The sequence below is a fragment of the Glandiceps talaboti genome, chromosome 10, assembly GCF_964340395.1.
Source record: "Glandiceps talaboti chromosome 10, keGlaTala1.1, whole genome shotgun sequence".
NCBI classification, from domain to species: domain Eukaryota; kingdom Metazoa; phylum Hemichordata; class Enteropneusta; family Spengelidae; genus Glandiceps; species Glandiceps talaboti.
Genome location: NC_135558.1, coordinates 1,095,001 through 1,116,217, shown reverse-complemented (window position 1 = coordinate 1,116,217; position 21,217 = coordinate 1,095,001). Strand labels below are relative to the sequence as shown.

Below are 21,217 nucleotides of genomic sequence, written 5' to 3'. Positions count from 1 at the left end.
AATTCTCTACGTACTACTACTAGTACTACTAACTACTGTGTTAATGGTTTTACTTCTAAGTTCTGTGCTTTAAGTAAAAATTCAATATACAGTATATATACTCGGGGACCCGATTCATTCAGGTTGATTTACACAGGACACTTTGCTTTTGTAACTGTTGCCCCGTTCGACTGATTCACCCGATTATCTAGCTGCCATCTGATTATCTGGCTGGATCATGCCACGGACGGCGTCCTTCTCAATGTTCAATTATAAAATAATTTAAGAAAGACTACAGAGGAAAAGTTCTTTCAACAATATTTGGACACATAAAAAACGACACTTACATGTACTTTCAAGTATATGTTGAAGATAGTCTGCCCTGTACAGAGACGCATGAGGCCTGGAGTACGAGTCTGCCTGCACGGCCCGCGCCATGCAAATTGCAACACTTAAACTTGGTTGTTGTGGGTCACACAGAGGTCAACCTTGCCTCGTCCCGGGCATAGTTTGCTCACCAGGAAGTGCTTCGAGAGTTTATCGACACACACACACACACACACACACACACAACCATGCCACCGCATTTATGGGTCGAGATCAATAGTTCAATGTAGGATAAAAAACAAAATTCTTATACTTAGGCCTCTGCAGACCCCTCACCCCCTTTAACTAAATTGGCCAACATTGAAAAATTAAGTTGCTTCAGACAGCAAATAAATATCTAGTCTGGATGCCAACTGTGGTTTCTAACCACAACCACCGTCTGGTCAAAGTCCAGTGTAGTACTAGTATGTGGTAGTAGTACTAAGTATGTACATGTAGTAGTGTGTAGTACTATGAATACAAAGTCAGTATGTAGTAGTATGTCGTGTTATGAATACAAAGCCAGTATGTAGTATGAATACAAAGATAGTGTAAGCTTATGTAGTAGTATGTAGTGCTATGAATACAAAGCCAGTATGTAGTGTTATGAATACAAAGCCAGTATGTAGTACTATGAATACAAAGATTGTATGTAGTAGTATGTAGTGCTATGAATACAAAGCCAATATGTAGTAGTATGTAGTGCTATGAATACAAAGCCAGTATGTAGTAGTATGATAATGTAGTGCTATGAATACAAAGCCAGTATGTAGTAGTATGTAGTGATATGAATACACAGTCAGTATGTAGTAGTATGTAGTACTATGAATACAATGTCAGTATGTAGTAGTATGTAGTACTATGAATACACAGTCAGTATGTAGTAGTATGTAGTGCTATGAATACAAAGCCAGTATGTAGTAGTATATGGTGCTATGAATACAAAGCCAGTATGTAGTAGTATGTAGTGCTATGAATACAAAGCCAGTATATTGTAGTATGTAGTGTTATGAATACAAAGCCAATATGTAGTAGTATGTAGTGCTATGAATACAAAGCCAGTATGTAGTAGTATGATAATGTAGTGCTATGAATACAAATTAAAGCCAGTATTTAGTGAGAAAAAATATTAATGTCTCTTTTATTGACACTTTACTGTATTTTAGTGCCGTGCATTTACTATGGAGAATATTCTTCCATTTTTCAATTTGATGACATTTTAAAAAATAAATATTTGTATTTTAGGGGTACAAAACAGTTTCCATTAAAAGTAAAATTGATTTTGTAGGATGAGAACTAAAATGACCCAAAAACCCATCCCAAAAGTAAAAGAATTTAGTTTTTTATCCTACATACCAGTGCGTCCAAATAAATATATACGAGTCGATTTACATAATTTTATTGATAATTTCACCTGACATCCAACTCTTACAACAACCTTATTAACTCTGCAAAATATAGTCATCGGCTACTATGGTAGTGACTAATTTAAAATAGTGAAATTAGTATACATTTCGTGAGAGTAAGTGCAAGAAATAGATTTTATTAGGCCTACCGCATTCATTTTCATCGGACCAATCTCCACAGTCATTATCACCATCACACCTCCAGCGATTAGGTATGCAATTACCATTCTCATGACACACAAACCTGTCACCCGAACATTCCTTTGCGTCGCCTAGAATCGAATATAAAGGCAACATTGCATATAAACTATTCATAACAAACTAATAATTACACAATTTCGTCAGGTGAAATTAAGTTTATGCAAATTCATCAACAGCTCTAGACATAGTACTACTCTTGAGCAATGTCAGTCTGTGGTCGAGTCATCGGGTAGTGCAAGCCATCAAATCGTTTGGTCAAATGACTTTCTCGACCGAAATTGGAAGTTCATTAGGAAAGCTTGGGAGGATTTCGTCAGCAGTAAAAAGAACACAACATTACAATTAAGACAGTTATCAGAGCCTTTATCAACGATTCCTAAGCTTTATAAGTCTTTATCTAAAATATTTCAAAAATTCAAACAACATATGATCTTCTAGGTTTCTATTGCTTTCATTGGAATTTACTGGGTATATTTCATTTCATTTGGTGTTGAGTTAGTTGTTATATTAAAGTCATTCACTTAATCTGTAAGATTTTATCAGCCATTTCATTTAAACTCCTATGATACGTTTTATTTCTTTTGTTTGTCTCATTTTTTGACGAAGACTTAAAACATGTTTTAATGATGTGCCGGTATGTCATGTCACCAACACCGTGTTGTCATGGTAATAGCAATTTCAAGCTTCACTTTTTTGAAGACTGGTTATCGCCATATTAATGTTTTATCTAAATTTGAAATTAAGTTTGAAATAAACTTAAGATCGCCGTATTTTAGGTTGTTCATTCGATTTAAAGTTTAAATGTCCCCACCCCGTGAGCTTCCCTTGCAGCACCTTATTACCTTTCAAATTAATATTAAAATTAAATGACCCCACCCTGTAAGATTTCCTTGCGGCACCTTACCTTTGAAATTAAGATTTCCTTGAGGCACCTTACCTTTGAAATTAAGATGAAGTGTTCATCATAAATTATACAAACGAACGACAAACCGCACCATATAAGGTTATAAACGATAAATGGCTGTCAGACAATACATTTCTGTGTGCTTCTCCCCACGTACAATAGGTGAGGGACCAAATTAATCTTCCTCCTCCCCTCCTTTCAGATAACAGTGTTGCACTTACCTTGGTCAGAATGAGTGAATCCTGAGATGCAAAGCACAATGATAAAGTACAAAGAAAGTGATTTCACTGTGGTCACGTCCCTGCCAAGTTGCTGACACTTCCACATGGCAAAGTGTCCGAGTCGTTATGCCTCCCAATTCTCAAATTTCCGAAGTGTCTCAGTACTTTCCAAACTTAGTGGTGTAACGACAAGAACAAAAAGACGCTTGAAATTCTTTCAAGAAAAATTTACTAAACGTGTCTTGAAAGAAACTAAGCTGGTGGCAGAGTTTGTTGGCAGGCCAAGCAAGGTGAGAAGGTTGCCGTGAGCCCCGCCTGCACTCAGACTTACTGGCCATGTGTTAATTAATGCAGACAGACCACACCTGGTGATGTAAATCATTTCAGTGCAAATCGTTGATTGGTGGGTTGTTTGCTAGTTTTGGGTCACACGGTGGGCGGTTATTCACTGAATTACTAACCATTCACAAAGCAGCTCATCTAAAACAATGCCGAGCAATTTCATATTCTGTGATTTAAGTCTAAGCTTATGATTCAGAGCACTTATTAGCTGGAGTTCGATTTATTTTTAAATTCATAAATACTCGATTGGGAGAAACGTATTGAACCAAGTCACGGACCACTTAGTGACGTAATGAAATCGAGAATATTCGTACCGGAATACGCAATGCCTTTTTGTGTCACTTATTTTGAACTATTTCCAAATGTGCCTTGTCAGTATCAACGAATTAGGCCGTAATTTGTTCGAAATTGTAATTTATTAATTGTGTAATGATTGCTCCATTGTAAAGTCACTGACCTGACATTATGACCTCCATAATGGACTGACGCCTAGTTGGGATGCTGAATCCAAGTGATTAATTGATGGATGGATGGATGGATGGATGGATGGATGGACGGATGAATGGATGGGTGGGTGGATGGATGGATGGATAGATGGGTGGGTGGGTGGGTGGATGGATGGATGGATGGATGGATGGATGGATGGATGGGTGAATGGGTGGGTGGGTGGGTGGGTGGGTGGATGGATGGGTGGGTGGATGGATGGATGGATGGATGAATGGATGGATAGATAAATGGATGGGTGGGTGGGTGGATGGATAGATGGACGAATGAATGGATGGGTGGGTGGGTGGGTGGATGGATGGGTGGGTGGATGGATGGACGAATGAATGAATGAATGGGTGTGTGGATGGATGGATGGATGGATGGATGGACGGATGGGTGGATGGATGGATAGGTGGGGGTGGATGGGGGATGGATAGATGGATCGGTCACTCTGTCAGTCGCTAGGCTGATTGACTGACTGACTGACTGATTGATTACTTTCCAGTTTTTCACCCCCCCCCCCCGATTATTAATGCTTTTCGTGAGTTGTTTGTCAATATAGTAAACAATGGTTGGAATGGATTAGACTAATACTACAAACTCAATTGAGACTACTAAACAAATGTGCAATGCCGCCCTCAAAATATGTCAATGTGACATTTCTAAACATTTGTGGTATACAGGAATGAAAAACTTGAACTTTTAATTGAAAGTTTGTGGATGATGGCGATTATAAATTTCATTTTTCATGAGTTATACCACGTAACTACATAAAATATCACACTGTCGTCCATGAATACTACGTCACAAATCGTCAAGAAAAGAACTCTTCTGTCTGGTGTGAAAACAAGACAATGTCCTTTCCAAGATCGGTTGACGGTTTATTCCATACTAGTGGCCTTAAAATGTGCCTCGGAAATAGCTCTCTAAACTTTCGTTCTTAATTTGTTCAAGAAAACTCCAACTGTATATTCTCAGTAATAAAATACGGGGTCGTCCCATAAATGTTTGAAATAGAAATCAAAATGATATCAAAAGTGGGTGATGTACATCGCCTCATCGAAAACAATGCCGTGCAATTTTATATTCTATGAAGTCTGCCATTCAGAACCCTATAAACCTGTAAATACTGTTATTCAAATCATTGAAATTGCTGTCATTCCACTTATATTATGGAGTTGCGGCTGTCATTCCACTTATGTTGTAGAGTGGCGGCTGTCATTCTATTTTTAATAGTGTAGAGGGTATCATTCACCTTCCTAAATGTAGAAAAGGATGTCATTGCACTGTTTGAACTATGCTGTCATTAATTATTCGTTTAGTGCCACCTAACCCCAAAATATACCCTTTCTCATGCATATCAAAGTCTGATGTCAGGTATATTTCTGAAATGTTCATGAATTTGTAGTCATATTGGTTGCGCTAGAACCCTGTCTATCACGAACAAGAGTAAATAATGACTGTTAGTCGTCGTAGAGGGACATCAGATTTGATACTTATCATATTTTATAAATATTAAAAGCATACCGTTTCGTACTGAGATAGTCTAGTTCCTATACGACACGAGTTACGATTACTACGACCATCTCCACTCAGTAGCGAGTAGTAATAGTAGCTCGTGTCGTAGAGGAACTAGAGTAGTACTGAGACGACATTCAAGTGATATGGTTCGCGCCTACCCTCCCCGTATTGCCATTCCATGGCAGTTGCCCCCCCCCCCCGCCCTCCGATTAGTATCACGAGACAAATACACGTGGTAAGACCGGTATGTAGGTTATACTGTCCTGGGTGCAGCAGGGTCAATGTTGCTTTTTGCTAATATATTGGATTATTGTAGTTAATGAATGACGTATTTCAGTACCGTTATCGACTCTGTTGTTGTATACATATTGCAGTGAAAACGTGTTAATTAATGAACTGAATATCTGAACAGACCATACCAAACAATTTGATATAACCTTACTCTACACTGATTTAGAGCCTTTTTCTGGGAGTGTCTTTATTTCAATGCTGGTACCGTTTCCTCCCGTGCCTGTCACCTTTTATGGTTTAACCACAACTGACCATACATATATGCATTGATCACGGGGTCAATTCGGGTCAAATACTTCCAGCGTCACTAGCACTTTGGACACCTGAGTTAAAATATGAACAACCCACTCGACAACTTGCTTGGTTTGAGGTAAGTCTCATTTTCTTTCTTTCGTGAAAAAACCCCCAACAAACTAATGAGCGACTTCTTAACTAGTATGTATGTTAATGCTCATCCTACAGTAACACTTGGAAGTTCCCCCAACTTTCACCCCTTCGATGTCCCTTCGGCAAACATAAACATATTATATCCATCGCTAACTATAGTGACCGTGGACTCTCAACTTGTTGATCACGCGATAAAGCAGGTCATTTGTACAGTATTGTTGCCAATCCAAACATTTTTGTGACCTGGTAGGTACAAGGCAGTGATACATAAATAGAATTGTTTAATGCCCCCCCCCCCACGCTCAATTTTTTTTACATATATAACCACATTGGGCTTACAATAATCAAACTTTAAGCTCGATGTTTCCATTTCACCCTGATCCCCAACCTCTCTCGAACGCACCCATGCACCCATGTATACATAATACATACATAATACATACATAATATACATACATACATACATACATACATACATACATACATACATACATACATACATACATACATACATACATACATACATACAGACAGACAGACAGACAGACAGACAGACAGACAGACAGACAGACAGACAGACAGACAGACAGACAGACACTCAGAACGATATGAATGGTGTCATCATTATTTATGAAATATCTACAAACAATTAATCTTAAAATGGCATAGATACAGTGTTATGATTGTACATGTGCGATAACGCCACATCGAGGTCAGGTTATACACTGTGGCAGTTTCATAGCCAATTAAATCTCGAGCAGCAGGGTTAGTTGTCTGGTGTGTCTGTTGTCTGGTATGTCTGTAGTAAATTCAACAACATTCTCCTGCAAACCATATCAATACATATCAATATCGATTGGTGCAAGACGTAGTCAAGTTCATGTCCAGTGTCCTATACTGTCCCACGTACCCCAGTATTCACTTTGTACATTATTTTCCCCAATAACTGCTTTACCATTGTGTTTCAAAAGCATTTTCTCAGACCCGCCCCTCGTAATCAAACTATTGCTTGGGCTGAAAAGACTTAGTAACTCTCATTAAATCTCAGACCAGTCTACGCCTCTCTTTGAGGCACGCAGTAACAGTGTTACATAAAAGGTCAACAAATTGTCACAGTATTACACCGTTGATAAATTGTAATACAGCCACTTTTTTAGTCATTAATTTTCTAGATTGAAGTACACACATAACTTTGTACGAAATTATTATATATATTGTCATATATAATGAACTGCCTCATCTTGTGATCGACAATTCTCATTTTTTTATTCTTCCCAACATGATTTCAGATCATTCCAGATGTCGGTCTCTATGTCAGGAGTAGTAATGTACACGTCGCTGTTAATCGCTGTTCTGTGTATACAATACAGTGGAGTAAGTAAGAACTGATTCAAAATTAAAATACATTTTATTAGATTTATAAATTGCAGGATCTATCTATTAATCTATCTATCTATCTATCTATCTATCTATCTATCTATCTATCTATCTATCTATCTATCTATCTATCTATCTATCTATCTATCTATCTATCTATCTATTTACATGTATATATATAAGATGGGTTAGAACTGTATGGTTTACGATATATATATATATATATATATATATATATATATATATATATATATATATATATATATATATATATATATATAGTTTTGATAGTACTGGAACTCTTTCTTGGTTGTAACTCGGAGTTTCACGCATAGTGCGATCATCAGACAACTGCAGTACTATCAAAACTATTGCGCTCTGCCACTGCGGTATAGAGCACTGTCTTAGCAGATTATATTGATACTCACCGAGTTATATATATGGATTATGATTTCACACTGTAGGGCCAATCACTCGTCACTAGTGATGGCTGCGGTAAAACCAAGGGGTGTTTTAGAGACCCAGACAACTGTGAAGCTTCAAGTTCAAAACTAACCTGCAATATTTTGATCTCGTGGAAACCAGTCTTAAATACAACAAGTACTGAGTTTGAAATTCTGGGAAGACTTCTTAATGGTGAAGACTACACAGCAATGGGATTTTCACTTGATAAACATATGGTTCGTAAGTTTTAAATTACTTTTCGTCTAAGCCTATTCGTGACCTTGGAGGTCGCTCCAGGAGAGATTGGATGCTACGGACAGCGTCTTGTTTACATTTCTCGGACAACGGAGTCCAACGTGTATATTGTTTGTCCTATGTCATAAATTAATCGATAGCATATCACGCTTGGGAATTCCAACGAACTGTGGACTTTTCGTATGCTAGATGCAGGACTGAGGCCTGTGGGTGGAGAGTCTCCCATAGAAAGGTATTGGGTTTATGTGCCACCCAAATTGGTCACTTTTTTCACAAAAAATATCCATAAACATGGGTCGACGTTTCAGCTGAAAATCCCCTAATCATTTCATCGATAACATGGAAAACGTATCCTCTAAAGCATCACAATGCAGATAATTGACCGAATGCTTGTGACTGATAAGCTTTGTTTAAATACAATATTTGATTGGCATGGGTAGATGTTTAAATTTGAATCTGTGCCCGGCACACTCCCGACTGACAATTTGGAGAGTACCCCCACGGAGGAGGGGGAAGGGGGGGGGGGGATTGTATGAACCTTGTCACATCTTGAAACCAGACAGTGGGAACAACAGGAAATTTAAATGTGTTTTTAGTACCACTAATTAGACAATACTTATATGACTTGAAGTGATCGTCTGACTTGTATCATTCGTTAAAACTCAAGTGTTACAATCGTGCAATTTGAAAGACACTCAAAATGTCTGCAGTAAATGAAAGCAAAGAAATCTTCAATTCTCAACTAGTTTCGCAGCTCAATGTCGTGGAGTTTGATTGGAATGAACTATACAATGGTGCTATTGTTTGTATGTCATTTGATATGACGTCATCACTGAATGCACACTTCCAATCACACATTTCCGGAACTTTACAGATGAAAATATTTTTATAGAAACAGAAACAACTTGATAGTTAAATGCAAGTTTCGGCAAGCAATTGTAAATGGACAATGGTAAAACCTGGGTTTTGTCATTTTATATGGATTATTTTCCATTTGTTTGTTTGTTTATTGTTTAGCCAAATACAGATGTATGGGCCTGCCTACAGTTGGGTGATTCTAATGTAACATTAGACCATTCTTTCAATACAGACCATGAAAATAAACAAGGTAACAAGGTAAGTACAAAGTATATTGCGTTTTACTTTGATATGTTTGATTCTACGAATCAAAAGTATTTGAAGACACTTGAGCTCCTCCATAAACGAGCTGGTCGACTGCTCCTCGAAGTTCCCCGTGATACTAGTACGGGTTGGGTATATGAAAACTTGGGTTGGGTCAGCCCTCAAATTAGATGGTAACGCCAACTGGCAACACTCGTCTACAAATACGTAACATGCAATGCACCTAGTTACCTCACTGAAATGTTCAATCTTTCCAACCAAATTCATCTCCATAACACAAGACAGGCCAATAAAGGTAACATATACATCCCTACAGTTAAAACTGAATATGGGAAACGGGCATTTCACTACAGTGGTGCTGTTCTACTAGATGGAACAATCTACCCCTATCCATAAGATCAGCTCCGAACTCATCGATATTTAAAAGACATCTTAAGATAATGTCTGGTAATGTGGGTGGATATCTTTTAAAGTACACTTTGCGTCTGTAACTTTTTGTCCTGGTTTGTCCCTTTTTGTTTGTTTTTCTTGTTTCTTTTCTGTGTACGTAACTTGATCTTGCAACAGGTTAAATTGGGAGAACAGTGCTAATGCACTGAAATGGTGTCTGTGTATAAAATATTAATAAATAAATAAATAAATTCCCCTGTAGCCTATACATGTATCATGTTAATCTATGAGATCAGCAGAGGGCGTCTTCCTTCCGAGTACAATTACTTTTAGACGCTAAGGTCAACCGGTCTGCCAGTACGCCGTGACGGGGCGCCCTCACACAGTCAGGGGAGAGGAGGCCGGTGAGGGCGGAACGGCACGACGTATCTTACAGTCTCGTCAATGTGATTACATGGAAGTGTTTTGTCTGTGTTTATTTGCTTATTTATGTACATGTATTTGTATCTGAGTGTTTGTGTGTATATTCGTTATTTCATACTTTTTTATGTCATTGTAAACAAAGGAAATATGAAATTATTCACCTCAATATTGACAATAAATAAAAGGGCACACTGTCAGACAGAATTGAGTGAATCTATAGTTGAATGTCAACTCCTATGGTTTTTTTGACTTCCATCTAGACGGGTTCAAGTAACTTTGAATACACTAACACAGAAGGTGTAATACAATGTAAATTCACTCGACTAAACAAGATAGAAGGCTCTGTGAGTAGATTCTTTGATCTGTCTGCCAATGTTTATCATCTACTAGTAGCTAGAGGTCCCAGATTAGATATCCAACCACGTAAGTATTCAAATCGGTATATCACTTGACACTTAATGTCACGCATTCTGAGTAGAAAGGGTTTTATCTTTTTCAAAAATTGAACGGTCTTGCTACATTCATGTTCGATTTTTTGCTAAAATCGCAATTGGATGAAATTTATCTTGTATTTAGAAAACGCAAATAGAGATTTTGCCGATATATCTATATTCTATTTGAGATTTTTCAATAGGTATATCATTTGGCCACTTGATGTCACGGATATGGGCTTTGATTTCAGTTAGCGATTTTGAGTTTTACTGTTTGTTGCTAATATTTGAAAAATATTGTGAGTCTTTAATGAGTGAACGTCATGCGTCATCTCAGACAAAAGAATTGCATATGTAATTCCGATAAACAGTCTAAACCCAAATTTCTCTCCGCCTATTGCAGCAAAATTGAATAAACATCACAGATCTCCATTGCTATCAAAGGACGCCTTCAATTTTACTGTCGTGTCTACTGGTGGAAAGGAAAGTAATTTCAAGATCAAACAAAAGGTTCACGGTAAGAAAAACAAAGAGACCCTAAAACTGGTCTGTCTACTGCATGTATTGTATTGTATTGTATTGTATTGTATTGTATTGTATTGTATTGTATTGTATTGTATTGTATTGTATTGTATTGTATTGTATTGTATTGTATTGTATTGTATTGTATTGTATTGTATTGTATTGTATTGTATTGGAAGACATACTACCGTAGAACGTCACTCCAGGAAATAAACGTATTGTAATTGGGTTCTTCAGAGTAATTTCACGATTTCAAATCACAGAATGTTCAGTTGGTAGTCAAGGAAATTGAGAAATCATTTTTCAACTCTATTGGGTCTTAGCAGACATGAATGTAGATTAACTGCACACTGAATATTCATGACTATTTATCTCATCAAGGAAATACACTCTTTAGGAGTTAGAATTATTCAGTGTCCATCTAATATCAACTAATATCATCTATGGCGTTCCACTGGGAGAACAATGTAAGTAATGTCAATTTGGTTGTTCTGGCCAACTAAACGAATGTCACGTGATGTGAAATCAGGCATGCGCAATGACTCTCCAGAATCTAAAGTTCATGAAAATACCTGAAATTATTTCCTGGAGTGGGTTTCCCCTTCGTAATAGAATTCACCTCGAGGACCAATTAAAGTTACAGAAAAGTAGACACTTGATAAATGAGAGTTAACATTTACAGTAATAATATCCTGCCTCGTCAAATTCCGTGTTCGATCACTTTTAAAAATATTTTTTGCATAATAATAATCTTTGCATTTTGCATTGCTCAAAATCGTCAAAGAAAACAAGTTAGTGCATTGTTCTCCGTTCTATTGTTCTCCGTTCTATTGTTCTCAGGTTCATTAATGGTATTTGGTTGGATTGGCTTTGCCAGTATCGCTATAGTCATGGCACGCTATTTCAAACCAATGTGGCCCAATTCCTCACTACTGGGTCAAAAAGTATGGTTTACGGTATGTTGTTCAATTGTTCATGGAATTTTGTGTATCTCGTATTAATTATCCTGCATGTGAAATTGTTTTTATATTCATTTCCTATTGAAGAACTGTGTGGGAATAAACATTGAAAAGAGCTCTGTCTGTCTGTCTGTCTGTCTGTCGGTCTGTCTGTTTGTCTGTTTGTCTGTCTGTCTGTCTGTCTGTCTGTCTGTCTGTCTGTCTGTCTGTCTGTCTGACTGTCTGTCTGTCTGTCTGTCTGTCTGTCTGTCTGTCTGTCTGTCAATTGTTTGGTTTGGTAAATCCAATGGTCAATGTATCGATATACTTGCCATTGTTAGTTTTTTTTGTAGATTGATTGATTGATTGATTGATTGATTACTACATTATTAATTTGCCCATAGTTTGATTGAATTGTGTTTGTTTCTCCATACAGTGTCACCGTGTCTTGATGGTTTTTACCTTACTATGTGTCTGTATAGCTTTTATTATTATATTTGTGGATCTCGGTGGTTGGGTTCCGTATACCAGTACAAGTGATGTGAGTAAGCTTACATTTGTATGCTAAGAACTTTTTTACGTTTGCGATGCTGGATTGTATCAGATACAATGTATGTCATATATACAATACATTTACTCTGAGAGACAAGAACGCCTGAATATAAAGGCAATCGAAATTGAACGAATTTGTTCAATTGACACACACACACACACACACACACACACACACACACACACACACACACACACACACCCACCCACCCACCCACCCACCCACCCACCCACCCACTCACTCACTCACTCACTCACTCACTCACTCACTCACTCACTCACTCACTCTCTCTCTCACTCACTCACATACGTGTATTGATTTCTGGTAACTTTATTCAAAGTTAATTCTTTTTAATTTATACTGCTGTTACAGCTACGATTTGTACACGCTATTATGGGATGTATCATCGTAGCATTAGGAATAACCAATCCTATTATGGCCATCTGTAGACCAAAACCAGAATCACCTAAGTAAGTTCTGCGATTAAAGATACAATGCAGAATTTCAGGCAAAGAAAACTGTTACCATGGTGATACATTCATTGTTAGCAAATCTTGTTACATCTTGGACTTACAGGTTGACACTTTCATTGGGAAAAACTTTGTAAGATTATTTAGCAATTGCTTTGAAATTGACAAAATACTGAGATCCGCAACAAGATGTATGTAACAATCAGTCTACTATATAAATACATGTATATGTGTTGCCCATTTTCAGTCCATTATGTCCATAGATCATAAATGCTTTTCTATACGAAGGAGAAAATACTTTATTCCAATTCATTCTATCTTTTGTTCACATCTTCTATCTCTTTACAGTCGGTCCATATTTAATTGGGCACATTGGACAGTTGGGACTACAGCACACCTGTTAGCTGGTATGTACTTTTAGAAATTGAAAAACCAGAAGTTGCAATGACAGGATGTCTTAAGTAGTCGAGTCATCAGATTTATTGAAAATAATGAAAGAAATTTTGACGTATTCTTAGAAAATTCACACAGCACTTTAACAAGTTATCAATTTCACGTTGTCTTATCACAGATGACATATTCATAATTTTAGTAAATTCAATACTTTAACTACATCGCGACTGAAAGGTCAGTAGAGTTTCTCAAGGAGATGGAATTTATGCCACACAAGAAAGACGGCAGTATATATTTCATACATAACTATAATTCATATTGATCATTTGTCAATGTTATTGAGAATAGTCATTAGAGCATAGCCACTCCTCAAAACTTACTATGGTTTGCATTTATTATTCAGCCATACACATGTGTTATGCAAATTTGGACATGATCTGTCAGCTGAGTGCGAAGATCAGAGAGTAATACAATTTGTCACAGTCTTGTAACCTGACAACATAAATTGACGTGGGATAGATTAGCGCTCTCCGTCTCTCTCTCTGTCTCTGTCCATTTCTGTCTGTCTGTCTGTCTGTCTGTCTGTCTGTCTGTCTGTCTGTCTGTCTGTCTGTCTGTCTGTCTGTCTGTCTGTCTGCCTGCCTGCCTGCCTGCCTGCCTGCCTGCCTGTCTGTCTGTCTGTCTGTCTGTCTGTCTGTCTGTCTGTCTGTCTGTCTGTCTGTCTGTCTGTCTGTCTGTCTGTCTTACCTCATGAACATATACATGCAGTGTCAATGTGGACAAGTGAGTTTACAAACCTGTCGTTTTCATTATTTTATTTACTTCAGTCGCAAATGTTTTCATCGGAACCAAAATATTGACGACTGAGATACCAAACTATGTGAGGTGGATCTTGTTAGCATGGCTAGGCTTTCATTTCCTATTTGAAATCTTTATGGAGGTGCCAAATTGTGTGTACCAAGAATCAGGTGAGTATCGTTGTATGCTGCTTAATAGTCAACAGGGTTACTTCAATGAGTATAGACTGATATGAGATGTATTCACTTGTGTCATTATAAATTGGCTAGTCGGGTGATCATTGTATTGGTTAGTGGTCGGTCTATGTGCTATTTGGTTGGTTGGTTGGTTGGTTGGTTGGTTGGTTGGTTGGTATGGTGTTGATAAGCAATATACTTAATTTAATATATTACAAATGTTTAATTATTTTATGGAAATATTATCTAGTGAATTGTTGTAATCATTTGTTATTTTATCTGCTAATATTTCAGAATCATTGACATCGTATAAGATTTACTGTTGGCTAACAAAGAAAGAAAGATGTAAGTTCAGTAACAAAACATCCTGAATATGATATTTATATTCTCTACACAGTGGTCATGGGTAACTAACACTGTCAAGTGTAGAATGTTTCTCAGTTACAATTTGTTTTTTTTCGCAAGTTGCCCTGAGATACATTTGAATACAAGTTGGAACCCTACGATAATCCTCTGTTTTTTGTATAGATCATATCAACTGTCACTTTACTGAAGGTATGCTGTTTTTCGCATAGACTAGTAACACGCAGTAGTATTTAATTTCGCGGGGGGGGGGGGGTGAAACTCAATGTGACTTAGCGAGTAAGTGTGGTTGGGTTTTGCAATTACACCACTCATTTGCATTGTAGAATGGATTCTATATACGTCTCGTAGCGAAAGTTTACTGTATTTTGCAACTCCTCCCTCCCTTTCCCGCCACCTCTGTAACCGTTGCAAGGGTATGCGTTTTTGCTCTCTCACTTGCATCACAACCAAGTGTATCGCATGGATTGTCCCCTCCCCACCCCATTCACTAGGATTTCTCGAGGTTTTGTCTTACAGGAAACCCATCGCTTGCAACATAACGAGGGTTTACACTGTGGAACAACTCGATTTATATATAACAAATAAATTACTGATGGTTATTTTACGTAACACTGTTATGTGTAATTACTTTTGGATATGTTGTACTTCTTGACAGATGAATATATGACTGGGCCTGGAATAAACCGAATGGATGAAGGTACGACAACTTCAATGTTGTAATATGGCACGTGACATAAACCTGAACTTGAAACTATATGTGTTAGATATCTTAGACTTAGAGGAGTATGGTTGAAATTTGTTCCTGTGATATGTACAACCCTAGGCCCTTGCACCACTTCTTTTATGTCATTTGTAAAAAAAAAAAAAAAAAAAAAAAACTTGTGTGAGACGAAAAGACACATACCGTGCTGCCTATTTGAAACATTATATTCCCTCTAGTTTTGAAGTATTTGGGAAATGTGTGTTCAAAGGTGATGACAATAAATATTCCGCATTTTAACAATTTCCTGGATTCTTTCTTTCAGTGACCTCACCGCAGGTAGGAAAGAGCGAGGTGGCGCTATCAAATCCCGCCATCCTTGGAACTGAAAATATCGAATTAGGCAATTTCCAACGGTATGGAAAAGTTAAACAAGGCAACCCAGCAACCAAAATAAGAATGATACGAGATTCTCATGTAAGGTCTACAACTATATTGTATATTGAGATTTGGTAAACTCTTTTAAGAGTAATGGTTAAGTATATTTATTCCATTTCTTGGTTAAGGCGAGTCATTCCATTTTCTCTGTACAACCATTGTCGTTTAACTTATTTTACAGCAGCAAATAAGAATAGAGGCCAAAAGTATTTTTTTCTGTCTCGTGGCCACCATACGAACCAAAACCAATCGAAATAACGGTCAGTGTGGTCTGACTCTTAGTACTTCATGGTTGTATTTGGATCGCTCCTGTCTCAAACAACTCGCGACAGTGTGATGAGTACAGCGCCAACAACGACGAAAATCTGTCTAGATATTTGTACTCTCCTCTCTACGAAACCTAACGAAAGAAGATATCGAAACTACGCATACGTTCTCGACAATTACATCGACCTTTCTATTAGGCATGTTTGGCTGCAACCTTAATAATCGGCCGTTATCCATATTGATAATTATACTAGATGTATGTATGCTGCTCTCAAATAATTTATTTCAAAGTTGCAGTTTTTATTATTATTTATAGTTATAAAATTAACAGAGATAAAGAGAAGCTAATAAATGAAAACATTTCTGACGAATCAAAACTATTTATAGTATGATAAAAAAAATTAAAAATCAGAGTAAATTTTAACTAAAATTAAAAGCTTGATAACTTACTACATAGACATACTTAGTTACTATACTAATGTTGCATTGTCACATTGAACACTAAGTCTAGACTCTAAAAAATCAAATACCCTTCCTTTATCTCAGTTAAAATTTAATAATATAAATATTGAAATTTTCGTCATTTTTAAACAAAAATCTTTGTACGAATCCATTGATTATGGTCGCCGCTCTGTCTTGAGTTTAAAATTAAGTTGAAAGCGTGAAAAATTAATGTTTAGTGAACGTTGTTAGCACTATGACAGTGTAATGAAATTTACTATCGGAAATGATATCCCAGTACTGGGTGAGGTTGACTCCGAGTCCACGTCAATGTCGTTGACATACATAGAGAGAATCGAAACCGTGGCCTGTAACATCAAACTTCCGATAAAAACTGAGAGAAGCTATCTGAACTATAAATAATGCTTTTTAAATTGTAAGTAAAAAAACTGAGATAGATTGTTACTATGTTACCTCACGTCCACTTTAAAAACAAATTGTTCATGAAAACAAAGCAATGTTGAGGCCACAACCAGAGGTTTTACCAAAAGACTAACAGTGTAGAAGGTGATTTTTAAAATTCCATTAAAGCTATAACAAGGATCTTTTTTCTTTCTTTTTTTTCAGTCCACAAATGTGAAATCTGCAGCATTGTGTGTTTATGTCATCACAACACTTGGTATTATGGGATATTTGATATATGAAGTGTGCCGCCAATGATGACGCCTTGCCGTAGTAGGCACGTGCAGAGGCAAAGCACCAGACAGGCTTACACCAGATGCGTTTATCCCAAGGAGATCTAGTCTCACTGCCACACTGTGACATTCGTTCCTCTGTACGGCGCACAAAGAGCGCCCCAAGCGGCTAATCCACGAGAAGAAAAGTCCCTCACTTCTCGCGGCTGCGCCACTCGTGGTGCACTTCGCGCGCCTTACAGCGTGACGAATGTTATGCCAGGCAGCGAGACTATAGGAGATCCTGAAATGCACCATAATATCGATTTAACATGAATGTGGAAATTACTAGCCAAGAAGTACATGTCTTATGAAATTTTGAAATAAACTACGGAATGCGATTTATCTATCTAATTTAACATGTTTGTTTTTATGCCATTTTTTTAAAGGGTCGGTGAATTTTAACTGGGGGGGGGGGAGACAGTTTGAAGTTTAACACCAAATTCCCATCACCTATTATTTATTTACGCCAAATTGACCCCCTCCCTATCTCTCCCCCATGCACACTATTAATATACAGACATGCACACAAGATCAAATCTGAGTTCAACGATTAACTTAAAACGTCTTGACAGTGCTGTCAATGTATTGGTACAACGGTACCGGTAAGTCAATTCCATCAAGACGAACAAATACTGAAGACACAAATTGAGGAGGTACAGAACAAGTTTATTGCAAAAAACAGAAGAATGACTCTAAATGTAGGGCAGGATAATAGCCAACTCCATATTGTCACCGGGGTGGGTGGGGGTAATAGCCACTGAGAAAAAAAATAACAAGTCGATAATTCATCGCCAAGTCTTACGTCACGTCGCTGGCAATAACTGTAAACAAGCATGCTGGATGTACAATTGTGAAAGTGCGAATATATAACACTTCTTCAGTCAAGCTACAATGAACTTTGTACCCCAAGAAAGAATAACACAAACTGCACAAAGAAGTTACAGTACAAGTTAATAGACAGAGATTGGCTATGAATATCATTGTGCTACCACAGTACAAGCAAATAGACAGATCGGTAAATGAATATCATTGTGCTACCACAGTACAAGCAAATAGACAGATCGGTAAATGAATATCGTTGTGCTACCACAGTACAAGCAAATAGACAGATCGGTAAATGAATATCGTTGTGCTACCACAGTACAAGCAAATAGACAGATCGGTAAATGAATATCATTGTGCTACCACAGTACAAGGAAATAGACAGATCGGTAAATGAATATCATTGTGCTACCACAGTACAAGCAAATAGACAGAGATCGGCTATGACTAGCATTGTGTTACAACCGTACAAGGAAATAGACTGAGAGATCGGCTATGACTAGCATTGTGTTACAACCGTACAAGCAAATAGACAGAGATCGGCTATGACTAGCATTGTGTTACAACCGTACAAGGAAATAGACTGAGAGATCGGCTATGACTAGCATTGTGTTACAACCGTACAAGGAAATAGACTGAGAGATCGGCTATGACTAGCATTGTGTTACAATCGTTTTATCAGTTATGGGCAATTAAAACTGGCTGTGAATTAACGAAGGTGCCAAAAATTATACAACTCACTTTCAAACAAGACAAAAAATGAACTTAGCGTTATTAGAAAACTGTCATAATAGTGAGACTGTATTTATTAATTAGTAACATTTTCGGGGACCCAAAAAGTCAGTTTCAACAAAACTGCACCGGGCGACCTAAGCTAAAACAAAGTTATAAAAATTGGCAAATCCACGGGGCTTTTCAGAAAGGAACTAGTGAGATGCTCACAATTTCTTTAGACAATAGCTTCAGCATATCATAATGCATTATTAACATTTGGCCAACGGTTGAAGAGCCTGATTCTAGTCTTTTCCTTGTGCTTTTTTCACAGAGAAGTGGGAAGGACGATGCGTGAGGGCGCCCGACACGGTATATCTTAAATTTGATCTAAAACACACCAATCGTTTTCAAGTTATCTTTCATTATGATGTCTAGGCAGGCATCAAACACAAATAAAATATTTGTTGTATCAATGGCTGTCGTGTAGTGGCTGTAAATAAATTTCTTTCCACGGCTCATATTTTGCTGTTGAAATTTTAAGTTGATAAATTCTGCTGCCTCTTGGAATGAATTGGCACCTGAAAAAAATACAGTAATATACACGGAAGGTGTTAGAATTAGAAACCTCGTCCATTCGCTGGTTGTAAGTAGATAGTGCAAGTGGTGAAGTCACGATCGCGAATCGTCCGTCGTTCTGCATTTGGAAATTGCAAACATACGTCATCGATGACGAAACACACACGTCATCGATGACGAAACACAAAAAAGTATTTCATTTAACGTAGACTACACCTCGGATATAAACTTTTACACGTCTTTTACTTTGTTGAAGTAAACAGACACTCATTCTGTAAGTTGAAGTTGTTTTGCCCCTTCAACTGCCCTATAACTAAATTTAATCTAGGGGGAGGGGGGGGGGGTAATAATCCCTTTATAATGCCGCCATTGTATGACGACCAGGGGGTACATAATTATGGAACCAAAGACTCTACAGTATGGTGGAACTAGTAGGAATCTGAAATCTACCTTTTTACGATTAGTGATTAGCACGAAAAAAAACCCATCTCAAACCTGTATAATCTGGGAGAAACCGCCTTACAGGTGACGTTATAAGCTTCTGTATGAAAACATCTTGTTTGTTGAGAAACAGGATTATACTCGTTGTAGTGAACCATTTACTATTACATATTACATTGAACAGTGATAAACTTTCATGGAGTCGATTCTAAAAAAAGGGAAAACAAATTAAATTAGCACTGATGAACAAGAATGTCACGTGACACACATTTGCGGCTTCCACCAACATACTATCAATATCTCCTTGTCGCTATCAGCACGTCAGACCCTCCCCCATCATGTTAATGTACATAGGGGCAATCGATAAATGAAACTGGTGCACATAACGTCAGACCCTCCCCATCATGTTAATGTACATAGGGGCAATCGATTAATGGGTGCACAGCATGTCAAACCCTCCCCATCATGTTAATGTACATAGGGGCAATCGATAAATGAAACTGATGCACTGCACGTCAGACCCTCCCCATCTTGTTAATGTACATATAGGGGCAATCAATAAATGAAACTGGTGCACAGCGCGTCAGACCTTCCCCATCATGTTAATGTACATAGGGGCAATCAATAAATAAAACTGGTGCACATAACGTCAGACCCTCCCCCACCATGTTAATGTACATAGGGGCAATCAATAAATAAAACTGGTGCACATAACGTCAGACCTTCCCCATCATGTTAATGTACATAGGGGCAATCAATAAATAAAACTGGTGCACATAACGTCAGACCCTCCCCCATCAAGTTAATGTACATAGGGGCAATCGATAAATGAAACTGGTGCACATAACGTCAGACCCTCCCCCATCATGTTAATGTACATAGGGGCAATCGATAAATGAAACTGGTGCACATAACGTCAGACCCTCCCCCATCATGTTAATGTACATAGGGGCAATCGATAAATGAAACTGGTGCACATAACGTCAGACCCTCCCCATCATGTTAATGTACATAGGGGCAATCGATAAATCAAACTGGTGCACAGCACGTCAGCCCCTCCCCTTCAACAAGTACAAGGTTGAATGGGTACAATTTGATTCTTGGCACGCCAAATAACTAGCTCACTGTCGTAGTAAGGAATTCATGTACAGTGTGTTTATCTGTTATATATTATGGTAAATAACTATTTGAGTATTTTGCAAAACAACAAAAAATTTATAGCTCGTACCCTGGAAACAATTCAGTTTTTCTGTCTTGTGTTGGTCAACAATTTTTTTTCTTGCTTTTGGCCGGCGACAATTTTTTTTTGAAAATCCTCC

At 37.6% G+C, this 21,217-nt stretch overlaps 2 protein-coding genes across 2 annotated transcripts in view; one reads left to right on the top strand and one right to left on the bottom strand.

Annotated features, from left to right (window-relative positions):
* Nucleotides 1-6,040: 6,040 nt before the first annotated feature.
* Nucleotides 6,041-17,639, top strand: LOC144441411 (ferric-chelate reductase 1-like). Its single transcript, XM_078130981.1, has 15 exons — nucleotides 6,041-6,087; nucleotides 7,394-7,478; nucleotides 7,946-8,161; nucleotides 9,198-9,296; nucleotides 10,376-10,538; nucleotides 10,950-11,063; nucleotides 11,909-12,024; nucleotides 12,443-12,547; nucleotides 12,932-13,029; nucleotides 13,378-13,436; nucleotides 14,250-14,390; nucleotides 14,691-14,741; nucleotides 15,418-15,459; nucleotides 15,788-15,801; nucleotides 17,236-17,639. The coding sequence occupies exons 1-15, from the start codon at nucleotides 6,053-6,055 to the stop codon at nucleotides 17,326-17,328; spliced, it is 1,431 nt and encodes a 476-aa protein (XP_077987107.1). The 5' UTR covers nucleotides 6,041-6,052; the 3' UTR covers nucleotides 17,329-17,639.
* A 1,629-nt stretch (nucleotides 17,640-19,268) lies between these two features.
* Nucleotides 19,269-21,217, bottom strand: part of LOC144441248 (uncharacterized) — a 9,390-nt gene continuing 7,441 nt past the window's right edge. The window contains exons 8-9 of the mRNA XM_078130805.1: nucleotides 19,953-20,106; nucleotides 19,269-19,459 (exon numbers count right to left, since the gene is read on the bottom strand). Coding sequence (XP_077986931.1) covers nucleotides 19,269-19,459; nucleotides 19,953-20,106 — 345 coding nt within the window. The remainder of the gene's footprint in view (nucleotides 19,460-19,952; nucleotides 20,107-21,217) is intronic.